Here is a 17984-nt window from a genome sequence, read left to right as displayed (position 1 = left end):
TGTCAGTTTGTTCCAATATTGTGCAGCCGTACACTAAACAACGGGTTATTCAGGTTTCTACAAGTTTTTAAGACCTTTTTAAGACGACTTAGAACAGAATTTAATGCCTATTTCACAGCCATACTGGCAAAAATTCATAACCGCTAGAATTTAGGAAAATATTTTTATTTACTCCAATGCCTCGATTCCCATCGTCCAGAGTAATTTCTCTCCGGGGGCTGGAAAGTCAGCGATAATCGGTTCCTAATTTCAGTATAAATTATCTGGTTGGAACAGGTGGAACTGAGTCGACTAATGTTACTGTCTTTGCAGTTTGGACATTTACCAAACGCCTTTAAACACAACACAGCCAACGAGTTTATGACAACCGAACTGAGGGCCTACCATATCAAACTGAATACCTTTTATTGATTTATTTATTTAATTGCACATCATAAACAGCAAGAGAAAATTAAACAAACAACATTTTAAAGGCTTTTTTAAGGTATTACATGCAGATTTGTAAATTCCACACTTTTAAGACTTTGTAAGACCCCACAGGAACTCTGTTATTGGCAAGAATCTGGCAATACCATACAAATCACAATACGATACGTCACGATATATCACAATACTGTTAAAAAGGCAATTTTTGGTTTGTTAGTTATGAACAAATAGAACATGAATGAACATCATCACATTATTTTTGTGCAGTCCCAACAAAGGAACTCCCATCTGCCTCTCAGACGGAAAAGGTGTTTTTAGGATGCTTCCAATAACCATGATTTAATAAAAGAGTGTTAAATAACACATAAAATCTAAACAATAAAGAAAACCGAAAAACAAAACTGAACCTCCACAATATCTGCATTTGAATAAATACCTACAAATATCGATACAGTACTTTTTAATATGGATACAGTATTGTGAAATGAAATATCGCGATATATTGCAAAACTGGTATTTTGTAACAGCCCTAACCAACAAGTCCATTTTCACTGATGATAAGAGGTGAAAAATCTGCAAATGTATAAAATATGGTTTCTACATTATTGATGAGAGCAGTGTGGTGGTGTGTGTGTGTGTGTGTGGGGGGGGGGGGGGGTTGAATATTCCACAAACCACCAGTGAAACCACTGCCACTCAAAGGACTGATCCAATCTGTCATCACCTGATAAATGCACTGAACTAAGCACCAAACAGGAGGAAGAACCGCTGTTTCTGCTTCATGCTTATGTTTGGATCATTACAGAGCCTGTCACAGACCAGAGCTGTCCAACTCATTTTAGTTCAGTTCCATATTCAGCCCAGTTCGATCTGCAGTGGGCCACACCAGGAAAATAATGACTTCATAACCTGTAAATAATGACAAATCCAAGTTTTTCTTTTTGGTTTAGTACAAAAAAATCCAATTATGAAAATATGTACATTTTACAAAAAAGATGTGAATAACCTGAAAAAACAGAAATTTCATTTGAAAAATTAGTGCCATTTGAACACTCTTCTGCCTGGACTTCTTATTTCTACATGTCCATTTCCACACAGTGTTCCATAAACATTTGGGAACAGACAGAATATTGTTCAAATGTTGGAGTTTGAACTAAAATGTGAACAGTTCCTCCAATATTCCATCTGTTATTCTGAACACAACTGCAGATCCCAGTGAATCCATAAATGCACCAAACATTTAGGAACAGGCAGAATATTGTTCAAACTGCACAGTTCAGGTTGTTCATCTGTGTTTTTATTTATGGATTTATTTGTATTTTATTGTGAAAGAATAGTTTTGTAAATGTAAATATTTTCACAGTGTAATATTTTTTTCACTTACATTTTTTCCACATACATTGTAAAAAAAATCTGTACTTTAACAGAATTTCCACTGTTTTATTTTACAGATTTTTCCTGTATTTTTAAGATAAAGGAAAATATTAATGAAATTCCAACAATAGACTGTGGTTTTACATGTCAAATGTAAAACAACATGAAAAAACTGTAACTGTGAATAACCATTAAATTTCTATTTTTTAAAAAGATTTTTTTTTTTTCACAGAAAAATACAGTTAAAATACATTTGCAAATGTGTCATAATTTCACAAATATTTCTTTTCTATTTATGAGATTAAACTGTTAATTTAAAGTTTAATACTGTAAAAAAAAAAATTAATAAAATAAAACCTGATAAAATTCCTGACAGTTAACGGTAACAGAAGTATTAGTTCTGTCAGTTGAACCAGACTTGTTAGTTCATTGACAAATATCTTGTGTAATTACAGGAGGTTTCACAACAAAACTGTTGAATAAATGTATTTCTGTGACTGTATAACATGTATAAGCACTGATAAACTGTCCAAATACAGTTTTTATCAGTGGATTGGACAACTGAGTCTCACTGAAAATTATTTATATATATATTTATAGGAAATTGGATTGTTTTAATACATGTAAATATTCTTTATTAAACATTAAAAGTAAAAAAAAAATATGCAAAATCTCATCTAAAGTTAGGGCAAAAAATTGTATTTTAATTATGGAAAATTACCGTATTTTTATGAGATGGTTATTTTCTGTTATTTTACAGGATTTTTTTGGCGCCCCAGCTGCTGGAATATAACCATTTTTTTAATGTTTTTTTTTTGTTTGTTTTTTTTACAGTGTAATTTTTCACAAAGAAATTTTGTGGTCGTCATTATTTCTGGTTTATTGTGTTGTTGTTTTGACTGTAGATCACATTGGTCTGGATGTGGAACCTGAACCAAAAGGATTTGGACAACCTGGACTGTTCAGGTTCAGTTTTGCACTTTCATCCTGCAGGGCCGGAATGGAACCTTTGACCGAGGGGGGCCAGATTTGGCCCCCAGGACGCATGTTGGACACCTGTGACATAGACTGTGTCATAGCTACTTTTGGCCCCGCCCCTAACGTCATCCTGACTCCACCCACCCACTAATGCTTTTCTAACACAGATAAATGTCAGATTTGGCTCCACACAGACTTTACCCCCCCCCCCCCCCCATGCCCAGCTCCCACTCACCTTCTCAATGTCATCTTCATCCACGTCCAGTACCGTCCCATCATGCTCCAGTTTGATCTTGACTTTGCCCTCTGGTAGGGAGCCTGGCTCTGTCTTCACCACGGTGGCTGAATGAAAGAAAGAAGAAAGACAAACATTCACAGAGAACCCTTGATTAAATTCTTTCAGTGTGTGTATCAGTACTTTCTGAACATTTTGAGCACATTTTCAACAATACCGCAATAATAATGATAACCGTGATAATTGTGGTCACAATAACTGTGATATGAAATGTTTATATGGTTCCATCCCTAAATGAAACATGTGTTCTGTGTACCTGTGTCTCGCACCTGTCGCCACAACAAGAGGAAACACAATTTGTTTGATCATTTATGTGGGCACCACACAGCTGTTATCTCAGTGGTTTCCAACCTGTTTTACTCCTGACCCCAGTTTAACGTCACAAATTTCAGGTGACCCCAGACATTCAAAACAGACTTTTTTTGGCTAAAATGAATTTGTTTTGGATCATGTAATAGTTTGCTGTATTATGTTACAAATAAATGTTAATTTTAGACAACATTTAGACTATATAATGTAAATTTTTATTATTCATTCATTTTCTGAACCCGCTTTATCCTCACTAGGGTCACGGGGGTCTCTTGGAGCCTATCCCAGCTACATAGGGGTGAAGGCGGGGTTCACCCTGGACATGTGACCAGTTCATCACAGACTGAACATATAGAGACAAACAGTCACTGTCACATTCACACCTATGGACAATTTAGATTAACCAATTAACCTATCAGTGCATGTGTTTGGATGGTGGGAGGAGCCAGAGTACCAGAGAGAACCCACGCAGACACGGGGAGAACATGCAAACTCCACACAGAAAGATCCCACCCCCATTCGACTGGTGTTGGAATCGAACCCAGGACCTTCTGTCTGTGAGGCACCAGTGCTAACCACTGCACCACCGAGTCGCCCTAAATTTTAATTTGTAAGTTTTAATTTTTTTTTTTTATCAATTACTAGTAATTTCAGCTGATCCCATTTGAATTCCAGACGACCGTACGTGGGGTCCAGACCCTAAGGTTCAAAAACACTGCTTTATCTGCTCCCAATGCCCTTTTTCAGTTGTGTGGTCCAGTCTGTTCTTTCTCAAACTGATCAAATCTTGCACCACAAACATCTGAAACCAGTGTTCAAAGGGTTCAACTGAAATGAGGAGGACAGAGGGTCTGATGTAGAGGTCCACCTGGGGTCTGTACCCACCAGCAGCACCAAAGTTTGCACTGGAATGACGTCGATCCTTTTACAGGGAAACCTTGTCCCTTTAGCACAGGGCTGTGCAATTAATCGAAATTCAATTACGATTTCGATTATTACACGCAACGATTACAAAAATTATGTAATCGAGAAAAAACGATTATTAATTTTGAGTTGTTTTAATTCACGCGCACGCAAGCTACCATGAGCTGCTCTGCCCCGCCCCCCTCTAAGCTACTGCTGCCTGCTAGCCGGCAGGTCCACCCCAAGAGGACAGTTGTACCTAGCGGTCTGGAAAAACAGCAGGAGAATCACAGCAGAAGTGCTTGGTAAACAAAAAAGGCAAGTCCAATTCAATTGTATGGAATCACTTTGGGTTTGATGAAGAAGATGAAGAGCAAAAACACATCACGTGCAAAAAGTGTTTTGTAGTTGTGTCCGCACCGACCGCTAACACAACAAACCTTTTTAACCATCTGAAGTTTAACCACCGCCACCGTTATCATAATCTTATGAAAAACTAAAACACATAAAAACAACTCCGTCTACAACTTCGTCCACAATGCAATCTTCAGTTTCCGAATCTCTTTACGCTGCAACTCCCGTATTAACCTAACCCTAACCCATATAACCCTAACGTGCGTATTCCAGATGGCTGATGTAAACAGAAGACCTGAACTGAAACCTCACGGCACGCCACTGAATTTACTGTTTCATACTATATTGAACATACTTGAATTTATAATTTGCTCTTTACGTGAGCTTTTTTTTTTTATTGCTCCAGTTCTATGGCAAGTCTATAGCAGTTTAATTCCAGTGCATTATTTATTTACAAAAGGAAACATACTTGAATTTACAGTACACTTATTTGCATTCAAAGATTTTTTTGTTTCGTACAAAAGTGAACATACTTTGTTTTAATGGTTAAAAGCTTTATTTATGTTTAAAGAGTATATTTTACATTGTTTTGCAAGAAAAAAATAAACAACTTTAAGCTTAACAAATAATCGTTTTTAGTAATCGTGATTTCAATTATCGCTAAAATAATCGTGATTTTTTTTTGTTTTTTCTAAAATCGAGCAGCCCTACTTTAGCATGTTTTTTTTTTTTTGTTTGGTCTTTTTTTTTTTATCAGTTACTAGAAATTCCAGGCGACCCCACATGTGGTCCTGACCCCAGGGTTGAAGAACACTGTATTATATCCTCCTGAGTATTTTTTCCATATCGCAGGGTTAAAAAAAATCACAATGTCAGTGTTTTTTTCCAATATGGCAGACTTCTTTTTCATCCCACTCACCCAGAGAGAAGCCGTCTTTGTGGACCAGCCAGACCTTCTCTGATCCATACCAGGCCTGTTCAGCAGCGATCTGCTCCTCAGTCTTCACCTGGAGGAAAGACACAGAGGCGTGAGTGGACAGAAGGGACTCAGGTACAGGTGACACTGGGACATGCTGAAGGAGTGGGGGGTGGGGGGGCAGAGGACCATGCAGTGGACCACGGGGGGGTCAGATGGGTTACTACAGTCCGACGAGAACTGACCCATGACCCCGAAGGGAGGGGGAGTGAGACCATGTGTGTGAAAAACCAGAGCAGACACACATGAACGAACCAGGCAGGTGGTGTGGGAACCAAGGATACACTGTAAAAAATCTGGAATTGAACAGGATTTTCACTGTTTATTTGACAGATTTTTCCTGTATTTTTCAGATACAGGAAAATATCAATGAAATGACAAAAATAGACTGTGATTTTACATGTCAAATGTTTCATAACACGAAGAAACTGTAACTGTGAATAACCATAAAATTTCAATTTTTTAAAAGAATTTTTTTTTCTTTTTTCACAGAAAAATACAGTTAAAATACATTTACAAATGTATCGTAATTTCACAAATATTTCTTTTCTATTTATGAGATTAAACTGTTAATTTAAAGTTTAATACTGTAAAAAAAAAACAATAATAAGACCAGATAAAATTACTGACAGTTAACCGTAACAGAAGTATTAGTTCTGTCAGCTGAACCAGACTTGTTTGTTCATTGACAAATATCTTGTGTAATTACAGGAGGTTTCACAACAAAAATGTTGAATAAATGTATTTGTGTGAATGTATAACATGTATAAGCACTGATAAACTGTCCAAATACAGTTTTTATCAGTGGATTGGACAACTGAGTCTCACTGAAATTTATTTATATATATATTTATAGGGAATTGGATTGTTTTAATACATGTAAATATTCTTTATTAAACATTAAAAAGTCAAAAAATATGCAAAATCTCATGTAAAGTTAGAGCAAAAAAACTGTATTTGAATTATGGAAAATTACTGTATTTTTATGAGATGGTTATTTTCTGTTATTTAACAGGAATTTTTTCAGCGCCCCTGCTGCCGGAATAATACTGTTTTTGTTTTTTTGTTTCTTTTCTTTACAGTGTACAGACAATGTGCAAAAACAAAAAAATTTAACAAGAAAATCTGAATTTTTTTTGCACTGAAATTAAGTATCTGAATTTTTTTACTTTGAATTCAACTATGTTCATAAATTTAGAATTACAAAAATTCAGATACAAAAAATTTAGATCACACATCCGTGCTGACCATCTTCCTGCATCGGTGTCACATGACCAACTTAACGTAACTGGATTGGCTGGCTGTCGGTTCGACTTGAGATAGAATCATTGCTTATCTTTGGTGTCCTGGATGTGCGATCTGAATTTTTTGCATCTGAATTTTTTTATTCTAAATTTATGAACGTAGTTGAATTCAGAATATGGAAAATTACTGTATTTTTATAAGCTGGTTATTTTCTGTTATTTTGCAGTATTTTTTCAGTGCCCCTGCTGTTTTTTTTTATTTTTATTTTTTTATTTTTTTTACAGTGTACAAGTGTTTTATGTGTAAAAACCTCACAAACATGAGTACAACAGTAATAGTTACTGATGTTATGTAATTATTTGTTCTGTTTTTCTGTCATTTTATGGCTGACCTGTTCGTTCTATGGACTGTACACATTACCTGATTAGATACGTCATGTAAAACTGGAGTTAACATGAGCTCAGCTTCTTCCTACTCCTTTATGGACATAAAGTATTTCAGTTGGTAACAAGACAACACCGGATGTTTTGAAAATGACAGGAAGTGTACGTCTTACATCATAACGTTAGTACGTACTCTGAAAGAAATCCAATAATGGACTGAAACATGTAAACCAGGGTTTGTCCATTATCGTATATCTGAAGTGCATGCAAACGTGTCGTATGTGATCACAGCAATTATCAGATTATACTCCCAGTTATGGGATTTTCATAGTCAGGGCTCATTGATGGGGAAAGTGATCAAGGCACAATGCACTGCACAAGCAAAAGGATGACAACGAAAACACAGCAGAGGTGTGTGTGTGTGTGTGTGTGTGTGTGTGTGTGTGTATGAGCTGTGGGTGGATCACACACAGGCAGACACCAGTTTAAATCCAGACCTGGGACTGTTTATCTGCAGTATGAGATGCCTGAAGCAGCGCTACAGGGTCCTCCTCCACTGATCCCTGGTGATCGGTCAGCATGAACAGGTCAAAGGTCACAGTTAGACACAAGCAACAGACACAGTGTACGGACACAGACAGAGCAGGAGGTGGGAGCGCTGGGTTTACAGCCCACACACCTGAGACACATGCTGAGCCGCAGTATGTCATGAATTCCCATTCTGTAATAAAAGTTCCAAATGTAATAAGAATGTCACGTCATCTTGTAATAAAACTGCATTATGTAATAAACTGACACATGTTGTAATAAACTACCTCAGTGCATTATGTAGTAAATGTTTTCACATTATGTAGTAAGTTATTACAATTTGAGAAATTTATTACAAAATGCACTTGACACATTTTTATCTTTAAAAAATGTAATAACATGGTTCATTATGTAATAACAATCCAGATTAATATAATTTCAGAGCAATTTAGAAGAAGTTAGTCACAGGAGCTCCAGGTAATGGAATCAGAACTTTAACCACAGTTTAAAGATTAATTTAGCACATGACATTTTCCTGAAAATAAAAATGTGTCCAGTGCATTTTGTAATAAGTTCCTCAAACTGTAATAACTTACTACATAATGTGAAAAAATTTACTACATAATGCATTGAGGTAGTTTATTACAAAATGCGTCAGTTTATTACATCATGCGGCTTTATTACAAAATGACGTGACATTCTTATTACATTTTTGAACTTTTATTACAGAATGGGAATTTCTGACAGAATGCGGCTCAACACACACCATGTGAACACTTAAGCATGTCTGTCACTGTTCTAAACCTATTATTTGTGCACATTCGCTCCATTTGGGTTGAACACTGGGTGATGGATTGGACACAGTTTCAGTCAGACGGATCAAACACTGGCCATGAAAGCACAGCTAATGTTTGAAAGATGCAGCTCGGAGACACAGCAAAGGAAAAAGCAGCGGAAATAGGAGGAGCTGAAAGGCACCGGATGACGGAGATGAGTCAAAATTTGGACAATTTAATCTCTGTGTGTTCAGTCCAAACATAATGTGACTAAAGAGCTGCGTCGGATTAACAGAGATTAAACCATCCAGAAAATAATCAGCACTGTAACACAAGGAACAGGCCTAAACTGGTCAAACACACCGTTAGCCTCATAGCAAAACTGTCTAACTCATACAAAGGTTATTAACGTTAACGAAAATGAACGAAATGACAAACACTAAAATTGAAAGAAACATTTTTCGTCAACTGAAATAAATAAAAACTCTAATTAAAAGAAAAAAAAACTAACTAACTGAAACTGTATTGTGTGTTTACAAAACTAACCAAAACGTATGGAAATTATGGATAAAATTCCCTTCGTTTTCGTCTTTGTCAATATTGATACAGGATAGAACATGTAAAACTTTGGTCTCAGATCAGCGGTGGAACACAGGTCAGGAGGACAACGGTGAAAGAATGGAACGTTTCAGTTTCGTTTTCACATAAATGACGTTGTGTATGGATGGCACCCCCACCTACATAAGCCCCTCCCACCTGCTATAGGGGATTTATCCATCCTACTGTCCATGTGTGTGTGTGTGTGTGTGTGTGTGTGCTCAGTCAGAGCCGCCATAACCCCACCCCCAAATAAAGGGTCCAGGGTCACCTCACTGATTTCTCTGAATAGGACGGAAGATCAAACATATGAAAAAACTGAAACTAATACTAATACTAAACTAAAACTAAACTAAACTAAACTAAACTAAAACTAAACTAAACTAAACCAAACCTAAACTAAACCTAAACTAAACTAAAACTAAAACTAAACCAAACCAAACCAAACCTAAACTAATACTAAAACTAAACTAAACTAAACTAAAACTAAACTAAACTAAACCAAACCTAAACTAATACTAAACTAAACTAAACTAAACCTAAACTAAACTAAACTAAACCAAACCTAAACTAATACTAAAACTAAACTAAACTAAACCTAAACTAAACTAAACCAAACCAAACCTAAACTAATACTAAAACTAAACTAAACTAAACCTAAACTAAACTAAAACTAAAACTAAACCAAACCAAACCAAACCTAAACTAATACTAAAACTAAACTAAACTAAACTAAACTAAACTAAACTAAACTAAAACTAAACCAAACCAAACCAAACCTAAACTAATACTAAAACTAAACTAAACTAAACCTAAACTAAACTAAACCAAACCAAACCTAAACTAATACTAAAACTAAACTAAACCTAAACTAAAACTAAACTAAACTAAACTAAACTAAACTAAACTAAAACTAAACTAAAACTAAACTAAAACTAAACTAAACCTAAACTAAACCAAACCAAACCTAAACTAATACTAAAACTAAACTAAACTAAACTAAACTAAACTAAAACTAAACTAAACCTAAACTAAACCTAAACCTACACTAAACTAAAACTAAACTAAACCTAAACTAAACTAAACCTAAACTAAACCTAAACTAAACTAAACTAAAACTAAACTAAACTAAACCTAAACTAAACTAAAACTAAACTAAACCTAAACTAAACTAAAACTAAACTAAACCTAAACTAAAGTAAAACTAAACCTAAACCTAAACTAAAACTAAACCTAAACCTAAACCTAAACTAAACTAAAACTAAGCATTCAGAAAACACGACACTAATAAAAACTATCAAAACTGCTCTAAAAACGAATAAACACTAAAAGAATTAGAGAAAAAAAAGTCCAAACTAAATAAAACTAAACTATAATGAAAAATCCACAACTATTAGAACCTTGACTCATACACAAATGGACAAAAGTATGTGGACACGTTGAATTCAGGTGTTTCTTTTCTAACAGCGGTCTGTATCAAGGTTCTAATAGTTTTGGATTTTTCATTATAGTTTAGTTTTATTTGGTTTGGACTTTTTTTTTTCTCTAATTCAGTTTGTTTTAATTCATTTTGTTTTAGTTTAGTTTTAGTTTTTTCATATCTTTTATTTAAATAAATCCCAGACAGGACCACCTAAAAATCCCCTAAAAATCACCAAAACCACCTAAATATCACCAAAAACCAAAAAAACCACCCCAAAACCACCTACAAATCACCAAAACCACCTAAAAATCACCAAAAAATAAAAAAAACCCACCTAAAAATAACCCAGAAACTACCCAAAAACCACCTAAAAATCACCAAAAACCACAAAAATCCAAAAACCACCTAAAAATCACCCAAAAACATCCAATTTCTCTTTTTTTCCTCTCTCTTCTCTTCTTCTCTGTGTCCTTTTCAAATCAATCCCAGACAGGACTCTGCTGCTTTAGTCTCCATGTTTCCAGGTAGAGTGGGGACCAGAAGACGACTGGAAACCACAGTGAACACAAGTGACGGACCCTTAAATATTATATGGTGCCACTACCTAAAATTACTACAGTGAAATAAATCGATTTCATATCAATCTGACATCGACAAAGATAAAAAACAAAGGGAATTTTATCCATAATTTTTATCCGTTTTAGTTAGTTTTGTAAACACACAATACAGTTTCAGTTAGTTATGTTTTTTTTCTTTTAATTATAGTTTTTATTTATTTCACTTAACGAAAATGTTCTAGTTTTTGTCATTTTGTTAGTTTTCATTAACGATAATTACCTTGGTCTGCATCATATTGATTATCAATATTGGTGTCAAATCAGCATGAAAGATAACATGTTACAGCTGCAGACATGATGTGTCCCAATATTTACGTCCATTTAGTTTACAAACATCAGTATTTCCTTAAAGTTTAATGGTCGAGTTTTCTTCCTCAGATGTGATGACAGTAGATGGAAATGATCATTTACAGTCAGAGCAGGAAAAATATTAGAGACATTTAGAGGAAGAACATTGAACATCAGTCATGGAGGAAAAAAGAAAATAAAATTCAGTGTTAGAGGAATCAAAGTTTGGAATAAAAGCTAACAATTTAAACCAAACTAAACAATGTAATGATATCTATCCCATAATATCCAACTCTACTCTTACATTAGTCCTTATAGTTCTGGATCCCAGAGCCTGTTAGAACACAAACACCTGGATTCAACGCAAACACACACTGATGTTCAGATAGTGGAGTAACAACTACGTTTACATGGATTTGTTCATTTTACTGATTATTTTGTCCATTTTTGTTCATTTTGCTGATTATTTTGGTCTTTTTAAACTTGTTTTTTTTTTTTATTATTTTGTCCATTTTTGTTCATTTTGCTGATTATTTTGGTCTTTTTAAACTTGTTTTTTAAATTATTTTGTCCATTTTTGTTCATTTTGCTGATTATTTTGGTCTTTTTAAACTTGTTTTTTTTTTTATTATTTTGTCCATTTTTGTTCATTTTGCTGATTATTTTGGTCTTTTTAAACTTATTTGTTGAATTATTTTGGTCTTTTTTGTTCATTTTGCTGATTATTTTGGTCTTTTTAAACTTGTTTTTTTAAATTATTTTGTCCATTTTTGTTAATTTTGCTGATTATTTTGGTCTTTTTAAACTTATTTTTTTATTATTTTGTCCATTTTTGTTCATTTTGCTGATTATTCTGGTCATTTCTGTTCATTTTGTTGATTGTTTTCTTCATTTTTCAGATGTTTTTTGCTAACCATCTACTTTCATCACATCTGACTGAGGCAGAAAAATCGACCATTAAACTCCAGTCAAATACTGATATTTCTAAACTCTGTGGACATAAATCTGTGGACACATCATGTCTGCAGCTGTCAGATGTCCTGCTCAGGAGGCTCACACACACAAATATCAATATTAATAATCAATAGGATATCTATCCCATAATATCCAACTCTACTCTGACATTAGTCCTTATTGTTTTGGATCCCAGACCTCTGTTAGAACACAAACACCTGGGTTCACCATGTCCACATACTTTTGTCCATCTGTCTGAGTTAGATAATTGTGCTATGAGGATAAAAATAAGTCAAAATTCTGCATAAAGTATGTTTTTTTTGTTTTTTCTTGTCATGCCAGATAATGAAAGCATTCCATTTGTCCTTCCTTCCATCGTTTCCATCTTGTCAAACAGTTCAAAGTGCAGATGTGGACGAGAAGAACCAACACACAGGGTTGTTTTCAACGTGGGATGAGAAAGGGGGAAAAGTTAGAAGGACTGGCGGCCTTACGCTCTGACAAACCACACCAGTACAAACTGCAGTCAGGAGGCCCAGAGGGACGAGGCTGCAGGGCCGGGGTACCTGGAGGGGGGGGGCCTGGGGGGGGGCCACGGGGGCTGGAACAGCAGACGAAACACTGACCGCCGGAGTGAGCTTCAGCCAGACAAAAGAAAACAGCAGCAGCAGAAGCAGAGTGAGTGAAGAGGACGCATGGACAGAAGAGAAGACAGAAAAAAAACACAAGAGCAGCATGAAAGAGTGCACAGGACAGAAGACAGAGGACAGAAGACAGAAGACAAGACAGAGGACAGAAGACAGAGGACAGAAGACAGAGGACAGAAGACAAGACAGAGGACAGAAGACAGAGGACAGAAGACAGAGGACAGAAGACAGAAGACAAGACAGAGGACAGAAGACAGAGGACAGAAGACAGAAGACAAGACAGAGGACAGAAGACAGAGGACAGAAGACAGAGGACAGAAGACAAGACAGAGGACAGAAGACAGAGGACAGAAGACAGAGGACAAAGGACAGAGGACAGAAGACAGGACAGAGGACAGAAGACAGAGGACAGAAGACAGAAGACAGAAGACAGAGGACAGAAGACAAGACAGAGGACAGAAGACAGAGGACAGAAGACAGAGGACAAAGGACAGAGGACAGAAGACAGGACAGAGGACAGAGACAGAGGACAGAAGACAGACAGAGGACAGAGGACAGAGGACAGAAGACAGAGGACAGAAGACAGAAGACAAGACAGAGGACAGAAGACAGAGGACAGAAGACAGAGGACAGAAGACAGAAGACAAGACAGAGGACAGAAGACAGAGGACAGAAGACAGAGGACAGAAGACAGAAGACAAGACAGAGGACAGAAGACAGAGGACAGAAGACAGAGGACAGAAGACAGAAGACAAGACAGAGGACAGAAGACAGAGGACAGAAGACAGAGGACAAAGGACAGAAGACAGAGGACAGAAGACAGAGGACAGAAGACAAGACAGAGGACAGAAGACAGAGGACAGAAGACAGAGGACAAAGGACAGAGGACAGAAGACAGGACAGAGGACAGAAGACAGAGGACAGAAGACAGAGGACAGAAGACAAGACAGAGGACAGAAGACAGAGGACAGAAGACAGAGGACAGAAGACAAGACAGAGGACAGAAGACAGAGGACAGAAGACAGAGGACAAAGGACAGAGGACAGAAGACAGGACAGAGGACAGAAGACAGAGGACAGAAGACAAGACAGAGGACAGAGGACAGAGGACAGAAGACAGAGGACAGAAGACAGAAGACAAGACAGAGGACAGAAGACAGAGGACAGAAGACAAGACAGAGGACAGAAGACAGAGGACAGAAGACAGAGGACAGAAGACAAGACAGAGGACAGAAGACAGAGGACAGAAGACAGAGGACAAAGGACAGAGGACAGAAGACAGGACAGAGGACAGAAGACAGAGGACAGAAGACAAGACAGAGGACAGAGGACAGAGGACAGAAGACAGAAGACAGAAGACAAGACAGAGGACAGAAGACAGAGGACAGAGGACAGAGGACAGGACAGAGGACAGAAGACAGGACAGAGGACAGAAGACAAAGGACAGAGGACAGAAGACAGAGGACACAGGACAGAGGACAGAAGACAGAGGACAGAAGACAGAAGACAAGACAGAGGACAGAAGACAGAGGACAGAAGACAGAGGACAGAAGACAAGACAGAGGACAGAGGACAGAAGACAGAGGACAGAAGACAGAGGACAGAGGACAGAAGACAGAGGACAGAAGACAAGACAGAGGACAGAAGACAGAGGACAGAAGACAGAGGACAAAGGACAGAAGACAGAAGACAAGACAGAGGACAGAAGACAGAGGACAGAAGACAGAAGACAGAGGACAGAAGACAGAGGACACAGGACAGAGGACAGAAGACACAGGACAGAAGACAAGACAGAGGACAGAAGACAGAGGACAGAGGACAGAAGACAGGACAGAGGACAGAAGACAGAGGACAGAAGACAAGACAGAGGACAGAGGACAGAAGACAGAGGACAGAAGACAGAGGACAAAGGACAGAGGACAGAAGACAGAAGACAGAGGACAGAAGACAAGACAGAGGACAGAAGACAGAGGACAGAGGACAGAGGACAGGACAGAGGACAGAAGACAGAGGACAGAAGACAGGACAGAGGACAGAAGACAGAGGACAGAAGACAAGACAGAGGACAGAAGACAGAGGACAGAAGACAGAGGACAGAGGACAGAAGACAGAGGACAGAAGACAGGACAGAGGACAGAAGACAGAGGACAGAAGACAAGACAGAGGACAGAGGACAGAAGACAGAGGACAGAAGACAGAGGACAGAGGACAGAAGACAGAGGACAGAAGACAGGACAGAGGACAGAAGACAGAGGACAGAAGACAGAAGACAGAGGACAGAAGACAGAGGACACAGGACAGAGGACAGAAGACACAGGACAGAAGACAGAAGACAAGACAGAGGACAGAAGACAGAGGACAGAGGACAGAAGACAGGACAGAGGACAGAAGACAGAGGACAGAAGACAAGACAGAGGACAGAGGACAGAAGACAGAGGACAGAAGACAGAGGACAAGGACAGAGGACAGAAGACAGAAGACAGAGGACAGAAGACAAGACAGAGGACAGAAGACAGAGGACAGAGGACAGGACAGAGGACAGAAGACAGGACAGAGGACAGAAGACAAAGGACAGAGGACAGAAGACAGAGGACACAGGACAGAAGACACAGGACAGAAGACAGAAGACAAGACAGAGGACAGAAGACAGAGGACAAAGGACAGAGGACAGAAGACAGGACAGAGGACAGAAGACAGAGGACAGAAGACAGGACAGAGGACAGAAGACAGAAGACAAGACAGAGGACAGAGGACAGAAGACAGAGGACAGAAGACAGAGGACAAAGGACAGAGGACAGAAGACAGAGGACAGAGGACAGAAGACAGAGGACAGAAGACAGAGGACAAAGGACAGAGGACAGAAGACAGAGGACAGAAGACAGAGGACAGGACAGAGGACAGAAGACAAGACAGAGGACAGAAGACAGAGGACAAAGGACAGAGGACAGAAGACAGGACAGAGGACAGAGGACAGAAGACAGAAGACAGGACAGAGGACAGAAGACAGAGGACAGGACAGAGGACAGAAGACAGAGGACAAAGGACAGAGGACAGAAGACAAGACAGAGGACAGAGGACAGAAGACAGAAGACAGGACAGAGGACAGAAGACAGAGGACAGGACAGAGGACAGAAGACAGAGGACACAGGACAGAAGACAGAGGACAGAAGACAGAGGACAGGCATGGACACATGGAACAAGCAAAGGATTCACTGACTGGAACGGCTGGAGTGTAGGGATGGAACATAGCAACATTTCATATCAGGGTTACTGGGACCAAAATTATCACGGTCATCATTATTATCGCGGTTATTGGGACCAAAATTATCACGGTCATCATTATTATCGCGGTTATTGGGACCAAAATTATCATGGTTATCATTATTATCACGGTTATTGGGACCAAAATTATCACGGTTATCATTATTATTATTATTGAAATTGTGCTCAAAATGTTCAAAAAGTACTAATACACACACTGAAAGAATTTAACCAAGTTGTATTTGGAAAAAAAAACAACAAAACAAATAAAATAACTGGCACAATGTACCTTCTGTTGCAGAAACATTCAAATCTTCAGAAAGTACATTGTGCCTATTTTGTTTTTTTTTTTATTTTGAAAATACAACTTGGTTAAATTATTTCAGTGTATCAGTACTTTTTGAACATTTTGAGCACAATTTCAACAATACTGTGATAATAATGATTACCGTGATAATTTTAGTCACAATAACCCTGATATGAAATTTTCTTATCATTACATCCCTACAGATATGTAATAATTGATTTAATTGTACTTCCCCCGTGCTTGTAAACTATTTAAGGTTTGACTGATGCCCTCTTAAAGCTTTCTTGTCACTCATCTTTTATTGGTGCCAGTCAGTATGAGGCTTTTCATATTCAGGTTATTTTGTTGGTATGTACTGCTCTACTGCTGTTTTCCACATATGATTCAAAACATAAAAAGCAAAATATGAAATATGTGACGTACAGAGGTTCAAAAAGCACAAATGTGTAGAACTAAGGGTGCTAGAGTGGCAAAATGTTCTATATGAAATAGGGATGTAACCATATGAAAATTTCATGTCACAGTTATTGTGACCAAAATTATCACGGTCATCATTATTATTATCATGGTATTATTGAAATTGTGCTCAAAATGTTCAAAAAGTACTAATACACACACTGAAACTATTTAACCAAGTTGTATTTTGAAAAAAACAACAACAAACAAACGAAATAAATAACAGTCCCACTGTCCCTTCTGTGTCAGAACCATTCACATATTAACCCTTAGTGGTCTGAGTCTGTTCTGTCTGTTTTTCAGTCCTTTTGATTTGGCCTTTATATACTATAGAAACAAATGTTTACTATACCCATGTTTGGATCTGTTTTTTCAGCACAACTTCATCTAGATCATCTGTCTATTATTTTTTCACTTTAACCTACTATAAAAACACAAAAGGACAGAAAACACACAAAAATATATAAAATCCAATTTGAAAAATGTATATAATTTATTGCATAAATAACACACAGATGTTTAACGAACCTTTTCACAGACTTTAAAATTGAATATTGGTTCCAAATATTAGGTATAGAAAATCAAAATTGTAATAAATTCAAACTCTACTCAAATATTTGACATTAAAGCAGATCTTCACATAGGGTTTTTTCCCCTAAAAGTGCGATAATCAAACACAGTTATCATGAGAATTAGAATTTAAATGGTAATACTAACCGTCTGCGATTTTACCACCGTTTATCGGTATACCGGTAATGGTTACATCCCTAATTCAAATACATGTTTCGATGACTTACTGCTGGGCAGCATTTTTTACTTTAACGTGTGTATGATGCGTCCTACTGTAACTGATCTATTATTACAGATATGTTTTGTGTCTAATTACTG

The 17984-nt window shown here is 37.3% G+C and overlaps 1 protein-coding gene across 1 annotated transcript in view; it reads right to left on the bottom strand.

The window, feature by feature from the left end:
- LOC115431221 (unconventional myosin-XVIIIa-like) overlaps positions 1–17984 on the bottom strand; it is a 339665-nt gene that overhangs the window by 232245 nt on the left and 89436 nt on the right. Inside the window, exons 3-4 of the mRNA XM_030151449.1 lie at positions 5559–5646; positions 3014–3120 (exon numbers count right to left, since the gene is read on the bottom strand). Of these exons, the coding sequence (XP_030007309.1) occupies positions 3014–3120; positions 5559–5646 (195 nt within the window). The remainder of the gene's footprint in view (positions 1–3013; positions 3121–5558; positions 5647–17984) is intronic.

This window comes from Sphaeramia orbicularis, chromosome 13, assembly GCF_902148855.1.
Source record: "Sphaeramia orbicularis chromosome 13, fSphaOr1.1, whole genome shotgun sequence".
Taxonomy (NCBI): domain Eukaryota; kingdom Metazoa; phylum Chordata; class Actinopteri; order Kurtiformes; family Apogonidae; genus Sphaeramia; species Sphaeramia orbicularis.
Note: the sequence above shows the minus strand (reverse complement) of the source record. Positions and strands in the feature narration are given on the sequence as shown.